The sequence below is a fragment of the Aplysia californica genome, unplaced genomic scaffold, assembly GCF_000002075.1.
Source record: "Aplysia californica isolate F4 #8 unplaced genomic scaffold, AplCal3.0 scaffold00194, whole genome shotgun sequence".
Classification (NCBI taxonomy): Eukaryota; Metazoa; Mollusca; class Gastropoda; order Aplysiida; family Aplysiidae; genus Aplysia; species Aplysia californica.
Window position 1 is genome coordinate 261,994 of NW_004797464.1, and position 16,271 is coordinate 278,264.

At 40.1% G+C, this 16,271-nt stretch overlaps 1 protein-coding gene across 2 annotated transcripts in view; it reads left to right on the top strand.

Annotated features, from left to right (window-relative positions):
• Positions 1–178: 178 nt before the first annotated feature.
• The window catches only part of LOC101845692 (universal stress protein MSMEG_3950/MSMEI_3859), a 30,404-nt gene continuing 14,311 nt past the window's right edge, over positions 179–16,271 (top strand). For both annotated transcript variants that reach the window (XM_005098813.2, XM_005098814.2), the window contains exon 1: positions 179–401. Coding sequence is in view for 1 of the 2 variants with exons in the window: in XM_005098814.2 (XP_005098871.1) it covers positions 344–401 (58 nt within the window). In the remaining variant the exon portion in view is untranslated. The remainder of the gene's footprint in view (positions 402–16,271) is intronic.

Here is a 16,271-nt window from a genome sequence, read left to right on the forward strand (position 1 = left end):
TATTCACAGTTTTTAACAAATTAAATATGTTTTCGCTCCTCGTGATCTATTTTCCCCTTGGCTGCCCTAGTTCGGGAATTCGTGTTCGGACTCGTCCTCCTGCCCAATGTTCGATCTCCGACTCAGACCCCACGAATTCGTCGAATTCCGAATCTCGACTTGACTTCGCCCATGCTTAATTGGCATTGCCCTCCCAACGAAACGAGTTTGCTGCCGAGTAAGCAAAACCACTGTTGGCTTGTAAACAGGAATTAAAACTTCTGAAGTCTGAATACATAAAAGTCTGCTCTTTCCTGACCTTGTATTTTGTTGCACTCATTTGTATCGAGACAAGCTCACCACCATGGCTGTCATACTTATTCCCTTGGATTCCAGCAAAAACAGCGAGTTCTGTTTGGAATGTAAGTACGCCGATACACCGGTTCATCCGAGTTTGTTTAGTGTTCTGCCGGGAGAAGCTTCGTGATTCAAAAGCTAGACTCTAGATTCTAGATCTAGAATCTAGATCTAGATATCTAGATCTTTTGCATCATCTTTCGTTACCATTGACTTGTACTGTGATTAATGGAAATAAATTCCTCATGGTCGACCCTAGAATGTTGGATTCAGTATGGTTTTTAAACAGCGGAGAATTATTTGATTTTAGTTTTGTAGTCTCATGTATTATTTTATATTTTAAAAACTGTAAAACCAAACCTTTTATCTCTAGATATCTAGATCTAGATCTAGATCTAGATCTAGATTTTCTAGATTCTATTTGTAATTGTAATAATCTAGATATCTAGATCTAGAAAATCTAGAATTTAGTAATATTTTACTCTGTCTATAATAAACTAGATCTATAAGTTTGTTTGTCAGTAAAACCGACCGCTGACGCTGTTGTAACTAAACTGGGCCTATTTAATTCAATTTTTTTTTTTTTTAATCTTGAATCTCAATCCACTTTCAAATCCTTACCAGCCCAAGCAGTTTAGACAGTGAGTTTAACTAGTCTATGTGGGAGGCATGAAACAGAGTAGGATAGAGGGTTAGGGATTGGAGTGAGGGTCAGGGAGAGGTCTATGTATATAGGGTTTTACGGCGCTCGCAACTGCTAAGGCTAAGGTCATATGAGCGCGCGAAACACAAGTTGTTTACTTTCGCAAAAGTTCACTCCACGACTGGTCAACTAATCGACTTTAAAATGCTAAAATGTTAAAATATTAAAATTTAGTGTAAATATATATTTTTGTGATTTAAAACAACTCTTTTAGGTAATAATAAAAATTTTAAATAGTACGTTTTCATTTTACAACTTGCCATAGAAAGGCCAATGGCCTTTATAAAACTCAAAATTCTGCTGGGAACAACGACGGAAAAAATATCTTGCAATTTCTTGCATTTATAATACTTCCTTCAGATCTCTCCAAAGTCTAGACATTCTGTTAAGATGTGTCGAATGGTAAAATCTGTGTCGCATCCGACACAGAACGGCTTCTCATCTCCCTGTAGGAGGTATTTGTGGGTCAGGGCCGTGTGTCCGATGCGCAATCGAGTAAAAATGACTTCGTCTCTTCTGGAGAGGTCCGAAGGATTTCGCTGTTCTAGTTTCGGTTTAATTTCAAATAATTTATTATTTTTCTGCTTTTCCCAGTGGCTCTCCCACAGACTGGAAGTGTACTTTTTGACTTTATTTCTAAAGTCAGTCTGTGGGAGAGTGTTTGTCGTTGATCCCAGCAGAAGGGATGAAGCTTTCTTCGCCAGTTCGTCCACCTGCTCGTTTCCTTGGATGCCCACATGGCTGGGTATCCATGCGAACATGATGTTTTTTCCTGTTTCGGATAGTGTATGAATTTTCTGTTGTAGCCTAACTATTTTTGGGTGTAAGAGTGTGTAGTTTGTGAGTGAGGTGATGCAAGACAGAGAGTCAGAAAGGATAAGGAAAGATTTGTTAGGAGAATTTTCTACAGAGTCCAGTGCCATGTCAATGGCAGTGGCCTCCGCAGTGAAAATGGAGGCTTCAGGATGGAGTCTCCTCTGATGTGTATTGTTGGGAGATAGGGCTGCGGCGCCCACTTCATTGTCTTTTTTGGAGCCATCCGTGAAGATGAGCTCCGCACCGGGGTATTTATCTATTAGTTTTTTGTATTCTGCTTGAAAAATTTTGGTGTTTGTGCTTTCTTTGTTGTGCGTGGTCAGCTGTAAGTCTACTTTTGCCTTGGTGAGGTGCCACGGAGGGAGGTCGGGGAAAAGAATTTGTTGGATGTCTTGTTTGGAAAAGTGTAAGTTTTTGAGGTCCTCAAGGATTCTGAGGCCGAAGGGTTTGATGAGTTTTTCGTTGTTTTGGAATTTGTTTATGGTTTCTGGGTTTGTTTCGAAAATGCTGTTGTGCGCTGGATTTTCCGGTGTTGAGCTCTGTTTTACTGCGTATTGTAGTGAGAGTTGTGTGCGTCTGAGTGAGAGTGGTGGTATGTTGGCCTCGGCCTGGAGGCTCTCTACCGGAGAAGTGCGGAAAGCCCCCAGAGGGAGGCGGAGTCCTTGGTTCTGTATTGGGTCTAGCATTTTTAAGATGTGTGGTCCCTGCGAACACAACACATACCACTAAATTCCTACCTTAATAGGATCCGCAAGGATACCCCACCCGACTGCCCGTTGTGCGACTGCCAGGATGAAACAGTACCACACCACCTCTTTTACTGCCCTGCACTTTGTGACCTGCGTAGCACCTACCTACCTGCCTCCCCAGACATCGGAAACACTCTATACAGCGACAAAGCACAGCTGATTAAAACCTGTCAATTCTTTGCCATATCGACAGACCGAAGGGCTAGAACCCAAATGGCCGCTGGATCGGAAAAGTAAAGTAAAAGTAAAGTAAAGATGTGTGGTTTTGCCGATCCGTAGACTTGACAGCCGTAGTCAAGCCTGGACCGGACAAGGGAGATGTACAAGTGGAGAAGGTGTTTTGAGTCCCCGCCCCACTCCGGATGCGATAGAATTTTCAAAGCGTTTAACGCTTTCTGGCACCTCACACGAAGGTCTTTGATGTGTGGTATGAATGTGAGTTTTTTGTCGAAAATGACGCCGAGGAAACGAGCTTGGTCCTGGACCGGAATCCTTTCCCCGTAAAGTGTCAAATCCGGCTGCAGCACACGTCTGCCTGTTCGGCAGAAGTGTACTGCAACCGTCTTTGACGGGGAGAACTTGAAACCGTTCTTGTTTGCCCACGTTTCAAGTTTTTGCAGCTGCGTTTGCAGCTGCCTTTCCATAGATCTCAAATGAGGATTTTTCGAACGGCAGCATATCAAAAAGTCGTCAACGTATAACGAGCTGTCTATGTTGTTTTGGAGGGTTTTCACTATCTATGGAATTTATTTTAATTTCAAATAGGAGAGGAGAAAGGATACTCCCCTGGGGGACTCCTTCCTCCTGTTGGTGGGGGTCTGAAAGGGAGGATCCGACACGAACCTGGAAGGAACGGTTCTTCAGGAAGTTGCCAATGAAGGCAGGGAGGTGACCGCGTATGCCGAGTGCGTGCAGGTCTCGAAGAATGCCGTACTTCCAGGTTGTGTCGAAGGCTTTTTCTAGGTCAAAAAAGATGATGATCATGTGGCCTCTTTCAGCGAACGTCTCGCGTATAAAGGTCTCCAGGTGGACCAGGTGATCCAGAGTGGATCGAGTTTTCCTGAATCCGCACTGGAGACCGCTCAGCGAGCCCGTCGTTTCCAGAAACCACATGAGTCGCCTGTGAATAATTTTTTCAATCAGTTTGCAGAGACAGCTCGTTAGGGCTATAGGTCTGTAATTGGATGGGTGTGTGTGGTCTTTGTTAGGTTTGGGTATTGGAATGACAGTGGCGAGACGCCAAGACTCCGGAAAGGAGTGCGACCGCCACATGTCGTTGTATATGTGTAGTAGGAGTGTGAGTGTCTCTGAGGGTAAGTGTCTAATGATCTTGTTGTGGATGTCATCCGGTCCCGGGGCTGTATCGCCCAGGTCCGAGATGCACGATGTTAGTTCGTCTATTGTGAAGTCTGCGTTGTAGGTTTCAGTGTGGTCTACTATAGTAATAGTATCTATAGGGGGTTAGGGAGGACTCTTCTTTATTGTATTTGTTGGGGTGGTCGCTCGTTACGGAAGTCCTTCCAACTATGTAGATCTAGGCCCGACTAATTAATTAATTTTACAGTTTTAGTTTTGTTCCTTTGTTCCTTTAGAAAGCATTAGGTTTGATCAGGCCTCAAGTTGTCTCGCATTATATTGACATATTATACTGTAGTTGTAGGCCCTCTGCCTGTCATTTGTGGGGCAGCGTTTGTCAAAATAGTGAAATCGAAGAAACTGACATTCTTCTGTCAGTTTGGCAATTTTTGTTGTATTTTTTCTTTTTGGCTCAACATCTTTTTTTATGTGTCCTAGATCTATAAAAACACATTTCCATGGGAATTTTGGTGAAAAACGTTGATTAAAGGCAAAAAAAATTTGATTTTTAAGTTTTCAAAGAGTCTCAAGCTTTTGAAGTTACCAAACTTTGGCAGCCTTTTTCTTTAACCTCTGAATTCAGGCGACCCCCACCTCCTTCAATTCCAAATAATTCGACTTTTAAGACTATTCATGATAAATGGGTATTTTTAAAACCGAAAGCAAGGCGAATGAATAATCTTTCAGATGATACCAATAACTCCACATGTTCAAAAATTGACGAGTGCCTGATTCCACCGCGTCGTGACACCTTTGTTTGAATATTTGGATACGTAAATTTTTATTATTTTAACTTTTTAACCATGTCTGGACGATGGCAGCGTCCGGTAGTCGAGGTCTGTTACCATGGCTGGACGGTACCACCATCCAATGCAAAGTTATTATTGTATTATAGTACGGGCCGTGTATAAAAAAGTATGAGCTAACAAGCCTTTAGTTTGACCCAGAGGTCAAAGCTAAATGAATTTTACGTCTGGGTAATGCTTTATTGATCAGTTTGACACGAAACAAGCGGTTTTAACTCTTTCCGGATGTACGTATCGCCGATATCAGCGCGAGTCCACACCCCATGAAGCATATCGCCGATATATCGGCTATGATGGGGTGCCTCAGTTTTGTTTCGTTTTAACATGATCCATTATATACATACTTTTTATTGTTATTGAAAACTTGGAAAGGGTGTAGGAAATGAAAACGTCTAGTTTCACTTTGTCAAAGTGTCGGTCTGGTGAAGAACGAGTGAATTAGTAGTTCTTGCGGTCTTGCATCAACAAAACGATCGAACCGGACTCAGTATAAATTATAACTCCATCCAGCAAAAATTGGAATATTGTATTCAAATAAAAGGCTGCACTTTCAGAAATTTATGGAGCCTTCTCATGGCCTGTAATGATAATATTATGCTGATTCGCTTTCATGTTTAGTGTGTTTAATTTTTTCCGTCAAAATGTATTTTTCTCACCACCATCGCCATTTCTAACTCTTGTAATGTATACTTGTTAATTACGTAAAAAATTGATCCCTTGTTTCATGTTGGAATGTATTTCATAATCAATTTCCTTTAATTTGATGTATCATATATACGTTTCGAGAGATGCTTTTTTATGCTATTAGTTATTTTGTACATCACCTGTGTAGCCGAATTGAGTCTCGCCTAGACCCCAAAATAACTACATCCGGAAAGAGTTAAAAATGTAATGTTGGGTCGCATGTTTCCACAAACACAAGAGAATTTTACGCGGAAATGAATGTGATTTTAAATTGCATACTTAAAGAGTTTTAAATATATTATTCAGTGAGATCCGTTTCCATACACCTTCTTGTCCCATATCACATCCATGTGTCCCTGTTCATGACTATGCCATGTGTATGAAATCTTTGTGAGATTGTTTTGGTAAATCTATAGAACCTGTCTCAAAGAGGGTATTACTTTGAAGCTTATATAGTTTTTATAGGGCCCTGAACACGATTTTGGCCTTGAAAAGCGTCGCAAATGGTTAGTTTAGATGTTATGGCACATCGTTTCAGGGGGGGGGGACCGCCCTGCTACACAGCAGCCTATTACGTACATGTACTCGCTCGTCAGGGATAGAAACCCTGGAACCCCCCTCCTAATGACTACAAAAGCATGCATGAATGAACAAAAAAAGCTTAAAACTAAAACTAAGCCTTAACTTTAAAAAACACTGACCTTTTTCATCCCCCGACAGCACCAAAGTGGTGAAGGAGCTGACTTCCGGTAGTGGATGTGACTCGAAACGATTATGACCTATAAAAATACCTTCTTTTGACTACATGAAATGTTGGGCTGAAATTCATGCCTAATGCTAGCTTCAGTACCTCTATCTTTTTCTCTGGTTAGTTACTTGTGAAATCTAGATAGGCCCTACAGTTGACTGTGGTCCTATACTCTGGTAAAACCCCTATCAAAGCCTACCACACACGCATTTGAAAATTTACACGAAGTGTACAACCGGGGAACTATGCCTCTAGGAAGTACACAGAGGTCTAAACTCTCTACTTAAATAGGCTACTACGGTTTTGACTTTGAGAGCATTGCAAAGTCCAAAATTGTTTTTGGCGAGTTAAATACAAAAAAACTCTTTGTCAAGTGATTTGGTTCTGTGATTCAGATACATCATCCCTGACAATCACTGACATACATTCATAATTATTTTATAAAATATGACTCGTCATACAAAAGTCTCTGTTCAGTAGGCCTATAATCTACAATAATATGGTTTCGCGTACATAATGCTCCCTTTTCTTACCAGTGATTCATTTCATTATAATTAATTCCATCCCAGCGTTCGTTACAAGTGACTACTGTAGAGTAAGCCCTTTGCCATTTCACGTACAAAAGACGCAAAGCTTAATTTCTGCACGCTGAAAAGTTAAATGTTATTTGATTAAAAGTACCTCCTTTTTAAAGCCAGGATTCTGTTCCAACACTAATCTATCTAAAATTGTGTTGATGGGAGCATATAAATAAACAATTGCAACTACTATCGGTTAATCCTCATTCCATTTTCAGTTCTATTGACAATCATTTGAATCACACCACCTTAGTTCTCTCCTAGTAAGCGTGGTCTCCTCCACTAACCAAAATAGAAGTAAAATGCGTTTTTACCTTGAGTTTTATTGCCTATAGTGAATTTGTATTATAAGTTCTGTTGAAGAGAAAAAATAAAGACTCCAATTTAAAGTAACACATAGTGTATTCACAGTTATGTATATTTTCTCTCCTTACTTGATTCTCCCTCTCTTTTTTTATCTCTACCGTCCATTGCCTGATATCAGATGGTAGTCAACTCTCCGTTCATCACCAATGGATAGGACACCTAATTTTTGTAGGAATACGTTTTATACAAAATCGAGCCTGTCCAACGGTCTCTCATGGATTATAACAGAGAGGTGTAAAAGTCACCCTATAGCCTAGATCTACACAAATAGGTGTCCGCTAGATTTATGGACACTCTGAGTTATGATCACTTACTAAGTTAAGACGTGACAAAGTCAGCAGACGGTTTCCAATCCATTTCATTCCCATCAAAGTTGTTGTTGTGGTGGTGGTGGTGGTGTGTGTGTGCGCGTGCGGAGAGAGAGGGAGAGAGAGAGCGAGAGCGACAGACAGACTCTGAGTGCGTTCTTTTTCGCGCTATCTCTGCTAGTATGTTATTTTCTTTATCTTTGAAAAGCTACGACGCTGGATGACTTAGAAACATTCAGGAATTTGTGTCAATTTTAATATTATCTTGACCTAGTTTTGCCTCAGCAATTGGTCGGATGGCGCTTGTATTTGGTCCTACTTCTTTTCTTCACATTTGTTGACTTTAGTCTCTGTTGCATATATATTATTTCCCATGCACCGAATGGCTGGTATCACTTGTTCTTCAATAAATTTACTCAAAGCAAGCGGAGTGTAGCATAACAAAGTTTGTCACTATCGAGTATCACGCATTTCCCGCTTTCTGCTGTTGGACAATGGAATGTCGGATCCCTCTCCTCCCAGGTTAGGGCGCCCCGATACTGCCCGATAGATAGTGTAAAATCGACCTGCTTCCTTTTATTACTTGCTATGGTCTAATAAAGTTCTATTTTATAACGTCCTTGTTCTATGCGTAAAATCATTTGCAACCACTTTTAGATCTTTCGCTCTATGTCATCCAAGCAGCCTCATTGTTTACGTGAAGCACACACGTGTATGGTCCTTTAAAACTGAACATTGTACTATTATTAGCACTTACCACACACCACACATACGCATACACACAGTGGCGTCCAAAAGAAACGGAAATGTATTCACCCAGTCGTTGTGGTAAATATTCACACTTCCCACTCATGCATCGCATCATACCAATTTAAAACTAAACAAATTATTCTGCTTCATCTGCATCTACAAGACTCGCCCGAGATATGGCCTCTCAAAATAAATCTTTAAAAAATCAGGTTGGGCAAAATTGTTGGAAATCAAGGAAACTGTCAGATTTTGAGATAATCGTCTCTTAAGTCTTAGTGAGGAACAGAGGCCGCGAAACTGCCATGGTATGGAATGGTCTGGCTGGAATGAACACCACTTGTGGGATCGTTGTGTAGAGAACTACATCCAGCAAATTTTAATGCTGGAACATCACGCCTTACCCTTATTTGTGGGTGGTTGGCGAGTACTCGGGTGTGGTTTACTCCTTCTTTCCTATCAAACATCTGGGGGCTGTCGTGGCCTAGAGGTTAAGGTGTTGGCCTTTCATTCAAAGGTCCCGGGTTCGAATCCAGGTAGCGACCGAAAAATTTTCTTCTCTAAAATTGTCTCCTTTCACCTCCTTTCCTGCTCTCAATGTTCTGTTGTCTGCTTTCATTTCCACATTCTGCCCCCACCCCCTCACCTCCTTTGCCCCCTCCTCTGGGCTCCTGACTCTTTCTGCAGCCTTTCTACTGCTACTCTTTGGCTCCTCCTTACTGCTGTCTTTTTGCCACACCCCTGATCTTCTGGTAGGAAAGATCTACACCTAGCCTTCTCGGACAAGGGCGAAAAATCTCGGAGGGCCCGTGTGCAAGTTGCGCACGTTAAAGATCCCTTGGTGGTCTAAAATCGATAAGAGTAGGCTTCGGCCGCCACTCGGGCAAAACTCAAAATTTCCTATCAACTGAAAATATTAGGAGTGTCCCGCGCGCTCATATGACCTATGCAGTTGCGAGCGCCGTAAAACACTTTACAAAAACAATATCAAACATCTATCGTCCTTATCTCCCCTTCCTCTTTTTTTTAATAAATGTTTGTTATTCTCTTGTAACACCTCTAATCTTCTGGCGCTCATTTTATATGACCTTATGCAGTTGCGAGCTCCGTAAAACTTCTACTAAAAAAATTACCCTTATTTTTGTCATGATGTCTTTGAAGTAGGCATGACAAAGTATTTTCTCTTTGGGCCAACGCCACGATACAGTTCTTACAAATAAAAATCAGAATCACACTACTGATGGAGTGGTCACCAGTAAATAGCTCTGATATGAGTCCTACAGATATAGTTGAACCCCATGAAACAAAAGCTGAAAAAAAATCAACTTTCCTCCCAATTCAAATTCAAATGCTTTGAGCAGCGGATTTGCTTTGCTTTCAACGCCCTGTGAAGTTTGGGATGAACCGACTGATAATTATATCCATTAATTTAACACAGTCCGTGCCCAAAAGAGTTCGTGATATACGTGTGACACAAAACCAATGGCTCATAAACAAAACATTATTATAATCAGCGCATTTAAAGGGGGGTGAGGGGGGCTACACCCCCAAAATCAAAATTCGGCTCAAAATCATGGAATTTGAGTTGTAGGCATTTTTAGCTTCCTCAGCCTCTTAACTATTTCATGGCATAAGAACCCCCAAAAACGGTATTTTTTCCCATACCAGGCATGTTTGTAACCGCCATTTCCTCATAAAGTCAGTATTTTATTTTTCTTTATCGGCCGTTTTCTCAAAATGCGACTTTTCTCGATACTTTTTTGAATAACTCCACCATTTTTCATCTAATCTTCATGAAATTTTCACAGAATAAAGAGAAGAGGTAATACTAAAAATTCGTATGTTGAATTTTTGATATATGAAATAGATTTTCGTTGGTGGTGTCTGGAGTGTGGATTTTCACGGATTTTTCGCAAACTTGAATGCTACCTCAGGAAAAAATTCATTAAACATTTTCTAATTCAATTAGGAAAAAAACAACAGACAAATTTTTAGATCTAATGATTGTGAACACGCATGCAAAAAAAACAATCAATTTCCATGAGCGATAAGTGCGGTATTCATTACGTATGACATGTCAATAAAATCCAATATGGCGGCGTATCCATGGAAACAAAACTTTTTTCTCAAATTTGATTGCGGATTTTAAGACTCCTTACTGTGTTTGTTATATATGTGTGAAATTTGGTAAATTTCGGTCCAGTAATAAGCGAGATAGCCTCCAGGTGCAGCCCCCGCCCCCCTTAATGTTAAGTCCAGGATTTGTATGGTATTTGTGACTGCTCTTTTGTTTGTTTTATTTTCAATCTGTTTAAAATTTTCGAAATAAAATGTTGTTTTTTGCAAAGACGAAATTTATCCATCCATCTGTTAAGCAATGCAAATCCTTCCTACCTACTATTTTGATGCAGCTCAATACACGTGCAAAAACACTTTTAAGTTTCTTTGATTTTCGCGCAATTTTACCACTCCTGATTTTCTTAAGTTAATTTTTAGTGACCATATCTCGGACGACTCTTATCGTAGACGAAAATATTAATGTTCCAGGTGATGCTGAATTTATGTAGTTATAAATTGGTATGCTGCGTTGGTGGACAGAGCAAGGCTTAAACTTTAACATAGTGACAGGATGAATACATGATTTTGAATCATAGTACTACATAAAACTATTTGTATTGTAATGCTGCTTGTTCCCATGGTGTGCTGCTTGCCACACGACATAAAAGTGTGTGGTCCATCTTGTACAAGCACGAGAGTATCCGTTGCAGAGATCTACATTATGTAAATAGCCCTAGTCCTATAGATACGTTCTTATACTATCTCCACAGAATTCTACACTTATAGAAGCGGAACTCCCTCTTCGCGATCGCCGATTCGCTGTGAGGAATTGAAACTAAAACATGGCGGCCAGTTGAGGGCACCTTTGGCTGCGCCGCACAGCGAGGCTTCGCGTTGCTATGCACGCTGATGCTAGTGGTAGGGCTTGGAAGACACCTTACATTAAGTTACATCAGTATTTTAAAACTTTCTTCGAAGAGGAAATATAGTGAAATAGTCTAGTACATTTTTACTGCCAACAATATGTCATAATTGGCAATGTTACAATGTTTTTGTATCTGTATTGTTGGTTTGTTGTTGTTTTTTTAATGATGGGATGGGATGGGATCTAGATCTCTAGATCTACTACTAGATCTAGATCTACTAAAGATCTTCACAATCACAATACACTTGATAATAACACTAATTATGAACATTAACTCTGTTGGAAAAGTATCTAGATATAGTCTTGATTAGTACTAGATCTAGATCTACGATTGGAGAATGTGTCGGTTGCACATAAAATACATAGGCCTATTGTACATGCTGCCAAAAACACAAAAATGCAGAAAAGGCCTCTAAATATTGTTTTACACATAAAAGCCAATAATGCAAAACAAAGTAAACAAGAGTGGAACTGGCATATGTTTCCTGAATATATGTTCAAAGTCATTTTCTGTGTGTTGGGAGTGTGATTTCTAATGCATGAATGAGAGGCTCATTCAGATGTGATAATGAAGAAACTTGTGTCTACAGTCACAACAGAAAGAGTTCCATGGCGAGTGATCACTGGTCAAGGATTTCAGAGCTGTGTGCATTTTGAGAAAAATGTATCCCCATACTCTGGATCACATGTCGAGGGGATGGGCTTGTCCCCCTGTAATCCCCGCACACAGTAAACAAACACACATTTTTGAACACGTATAAGAAAAAATAAGTGTTGTCTTGTTACGGATCAAATCGAAGTCCTGTTACAATTCAATTAATTGATAAAAGCGCGTATCGCAAGGCATTGGCTAACCCAGCACTATTACGCTATTTTATAAATACATTCGTCAGATCTGGAATCTTTAATCTTTAATTTTTAATCCCCGCACACAGTAAACAAACACACATTCATGAACACGTATAAAAAAAAAGTGGCCTCTTGTTACGGATCAAATTGAAGGCTTGTTACAATTCGATCAATTGATAAAAGTGCGTATCGCAATGCGTTGGACACCCCTGCCCTATAGGCCTATATGCTATTTAATAAATACATTCGTCAGACCTGGAATCTTTAATGCCCGCACACAGTAAACAAACACACATTTTTAAACACGTATAAGAACAAATAAGTGTTGTCTTGTTACGGATCAAATCGAAGTCCTGTTACAAATCAATTAATTGATAAAAGCAAGTATCGCAAGGCATCGGCTAACCCAGCACTATTACGCTATTTTATAAATACATTCGTCAGATCTGGAATCTTTAATCTTTAATTTTTAATCCCCGCACACAGTAAACAAACACACATTCATGAACACGTATAAAAAAATAAGTGGTCTCTTGTTACAGATCAAATTGAAGTCTTGTTACAATTCGATCAATTGATAATAGTGGCATTGCAATGCATTGGCTAACTCAGCATTATACGCTATTTAATAATACATTCGTCAGATTTGGAATCTTAAATTATAATCATAATTATATGTGCCGCGCGTGGGAAGTGAAAGTGAAAGGAATTGAAAATGCTTTCAAAAACAAAAACATAATTAAAGTAGGACTACATGTGCTTATAAAGGCTCAAAAAGGTGTATGGATGCGGAAATTAATGTTTCGGATGAAAATAATACGCTATCTTCACTACTGTAGCATGCGGTCAAAAATTTGACGCGCAACTTATTATCAAATATCTAGGCTACTGAACTATCAAACACCTAGATCTAGATTCTCCTACTTTTACACAATGACTTAGATCTATATCAATTCGTCTTAACCGATGAGTATTTTTTCCAAACATTTGTACACATCTATAGGTTCTATATTATTCTAGAAATTTCTTTAAAGAAAATTCTTTAATAAATACTAGCCCAATATATTTTAAAAAAATCCCAGTCAATGGTTTCTACAGATTTTTTAAAAGTTTATAGCTGGAGCTAAATCTCTTTTAAAAGCAAGTCCGTCCTTTTTTCTACTTCTGCTGGCGACATAAAGTTAATTATTGAACGCATGTTTTGAGAACATTAATAAGATCTAGTGAAAAAATATGTTCAGTGTAAAACAAATTTATTGTAATAAGTTTTACTACTAAAAAACTACGTAGGCCATATGCGTATGCAAAATGTGTGTGGGAAGCTAGAAGTGCTATGAATTTTTTTCAGTTCTGTAGATCTTATATATATCTATAATCTATATAAACTCTGTATGTCTGCTTTTTCTGTTGTTGCACTCCAAAACACAACAATTTAAAACCTTAATTCCAATCTCTAGTTACACAGTGAATTCTGTAACTCAAAATTACAAACTGGACAGTAAATGTTCCACTTTTCACTCGTTTGTAAAAGCCGCTCTTGCTTTAAAAGCTATAGGGTTACTTCCGAAAACGATAAATAGTGCCCTCACGACGCCATTGTTTTCGGTCTTCAATTCCTCACAGGTCACGTGGTACAGTTCCCGTTCTATAAGTGTAGAATTCTGTGACTATCTCTGACCGTCTAGCCCTAGTCAAAGGCATGCATCTTAGTCCGAGCTATACGTTCTCTCTGACCGTCTAGAGTCCGAGGGTACCGGAACTAACGCTGCCTTGCCCTAGTCCTAGCACGCGGCCTGGGGAATGACCCAACCTTACGTGTACAGGTGACCCTCTTCACCTGCTGCTCTCCTGTTCTGCACTTTACAGCCTGGGCTAGGCCTCTCCCTGGCGTTCCGATAGACAGTTTCTGGTCTAGAAAAAGCTTGTAACTTGTACTATTGTAGGCCTTGATTGTAGGGTCCAGCGATTTCGCCGGAGAGGCGGATTAAAGTGCAGGTGGTTGGAGAGCCCTGCTGGGAGGGTCCTACTTCTTTACTTTCCCTGGTTTTTCTCTCTGTCTTACTTTTCCCCGGCATTTGAATGGCCATTATTATGTCGATGTGCTTCTCTTTACCCACACAAACAAACAAACAAATAAGGCGGATTAAAGCCGTGTAGCCTGCCTATTATCAGTGCATCTGATCGGTTCGCAGTTCCGTTTTGGTTTAGTCGTATATATATATATATATATATATATATATATATATATATATATATATATATATATATATATATATATATATATATATATATATATATATATTATAGCTGGTGGCCGAAGGGTGCCGCTGGTTGGATCCATTTTCTCTGCAGTAATGAATGACCACTGTGGGTGATTGGCGTGCCTCTGTTTAAAAACAAATAAATACAAGGCTGTATGCACTATTTGGTGTTTGAGGGCGCCTTCAGTTGCAGGTGATGCTTCTTTTCTTTCCCTCAATCTTGTTGCTGCCAACGGCTATCTTGTTTTTCTCCTTGCACTAGCAACGTGATCGTCTCCATGCGCGTCTCTCTACTCAGGCAACCAAATACATGTAAATTGTACTTATATTTAATAGTCCATCCGTCAGTGTCTGACTCTGACCAATACACCTGCAGAGTATTTCTTAAGGGAAATAGAAAAATTAGAAGAATTAAAGGTTTAGATGACCTGTGGCTTCTGCTGGTGCCGATGAGAATTACATTTTTCGGAATTTGGCACGTCCGCGCGTGTGGCATGGTCCTTATTTCCCCTACTACTGGTGGTGTGCTGGGGCTCGCTTCAGATAACCACTGAGCCTTGAGCAGTGAGCACACGCCTGGCCTGGCCATGTGATGTATCTGGTTTTGCCATTTGAATCTAATAAATAGCCTACGTGTTCTGTAACACGGCTCTGTCTGTCGTTGTAGTGTAGAGGTCATGCTCACCTGCTGGGAATGCGTTTCTTTATTGCTGTTGTTTTTTTCCACCGACGAGTGTATAAATTTGCTTCGTTCAGTGAATAAGCGGAAAGCGTAAGATGGGGGGTTCTTACTGAAGATTGAAATGCCGTATTGATGTTCAACGTGGTTGTCGTCGTCCTTTTAAAAGTTATTCTGGTTCGCACACGTTTCTTTGTGAAAGAAAATTGCGTTGGCGTACGAAAATACATATGCTATGTACACGCATGAAACATTCGGTTGTTGTTCGCCTAACTAAGTGTGAAATATTCCAAACGTGTAACTTTCAAGTGAAGGAAAAAAATAAATGCTGGCTGGTGGTTGGAAAACGTCCCGTAGGGTCTTCTTATTTTCTTGTCCTCTTTTGTTTCTATCTTGCTTGTCCCATGTAGTAAATTGCTGTAGTCGTGTTGATGTGCTTTCCACTCTGATACTTTAAAAAAATAAACGACGAAGTTTTGGATGTTTTTTTTATTTTTAAAAAAAGTAAGTGTTTTATGACATTCGCAACTGCATAACAAGGTCATATGAGCGCGCGGGACACATATAAACATTTTTAAACCCCCGGGGGCGGTCCTACCGACTGACGTGTCTTAGGCCATTCCCAAAGGGGGGACGTTAACATGTTCTTATGTTCAGTAGAATTGTAAGTGAGCTGATTTTTAATGTCATGCTCATAACTGTGCCTGAACTGCATACAGGGAACTGCTGTCTCTTTTCCTATTCCTTGCTATCGTCATTTTTCCTCTACTACTTTTTGTATGTTTGTCACTCTCATGTGACCCGCGATTTCCGGGGTGCTTGATAGTCGAAGCAGACTTTGTGCTGTTGAAGCTAGAGAGGTGAGCAGGGTAAGCCTGATTCCCTGTGTGGACTTCTATGGTGACATTCACCCCTTGGCGTTCTTTATCTTATGACCTTATGCAGTTGCGAGCGCCGTAAAAACTCAACTAAAAACCCCCAACAATTTCAGTTAGTTGGAAATTTTGAATTTTGCCCGTGTGGCGGCCGAAGCCTGTCGATTTTGGACCACCAAGGAATCTTTAACGTGCGCAACTTGCACACGGGACCTCCGAGATTTTTTCGCCCTTGTCCGAGAAGGCTAGAGATGTAGGTCTTTCCTACCATAAGATCAGGGGTGTGGCTGAATGACAGCAGCCGTGTCGATTGCTTGACGTGGGGAGAGTACCAACGTTTGAAATAAAAACCCATGAACATTTTACTCCTTGTTGTTTCTGCCAAAGGTGAACTGGTTTCCACAGCTATCTGTGTGTGTGTGTGTGT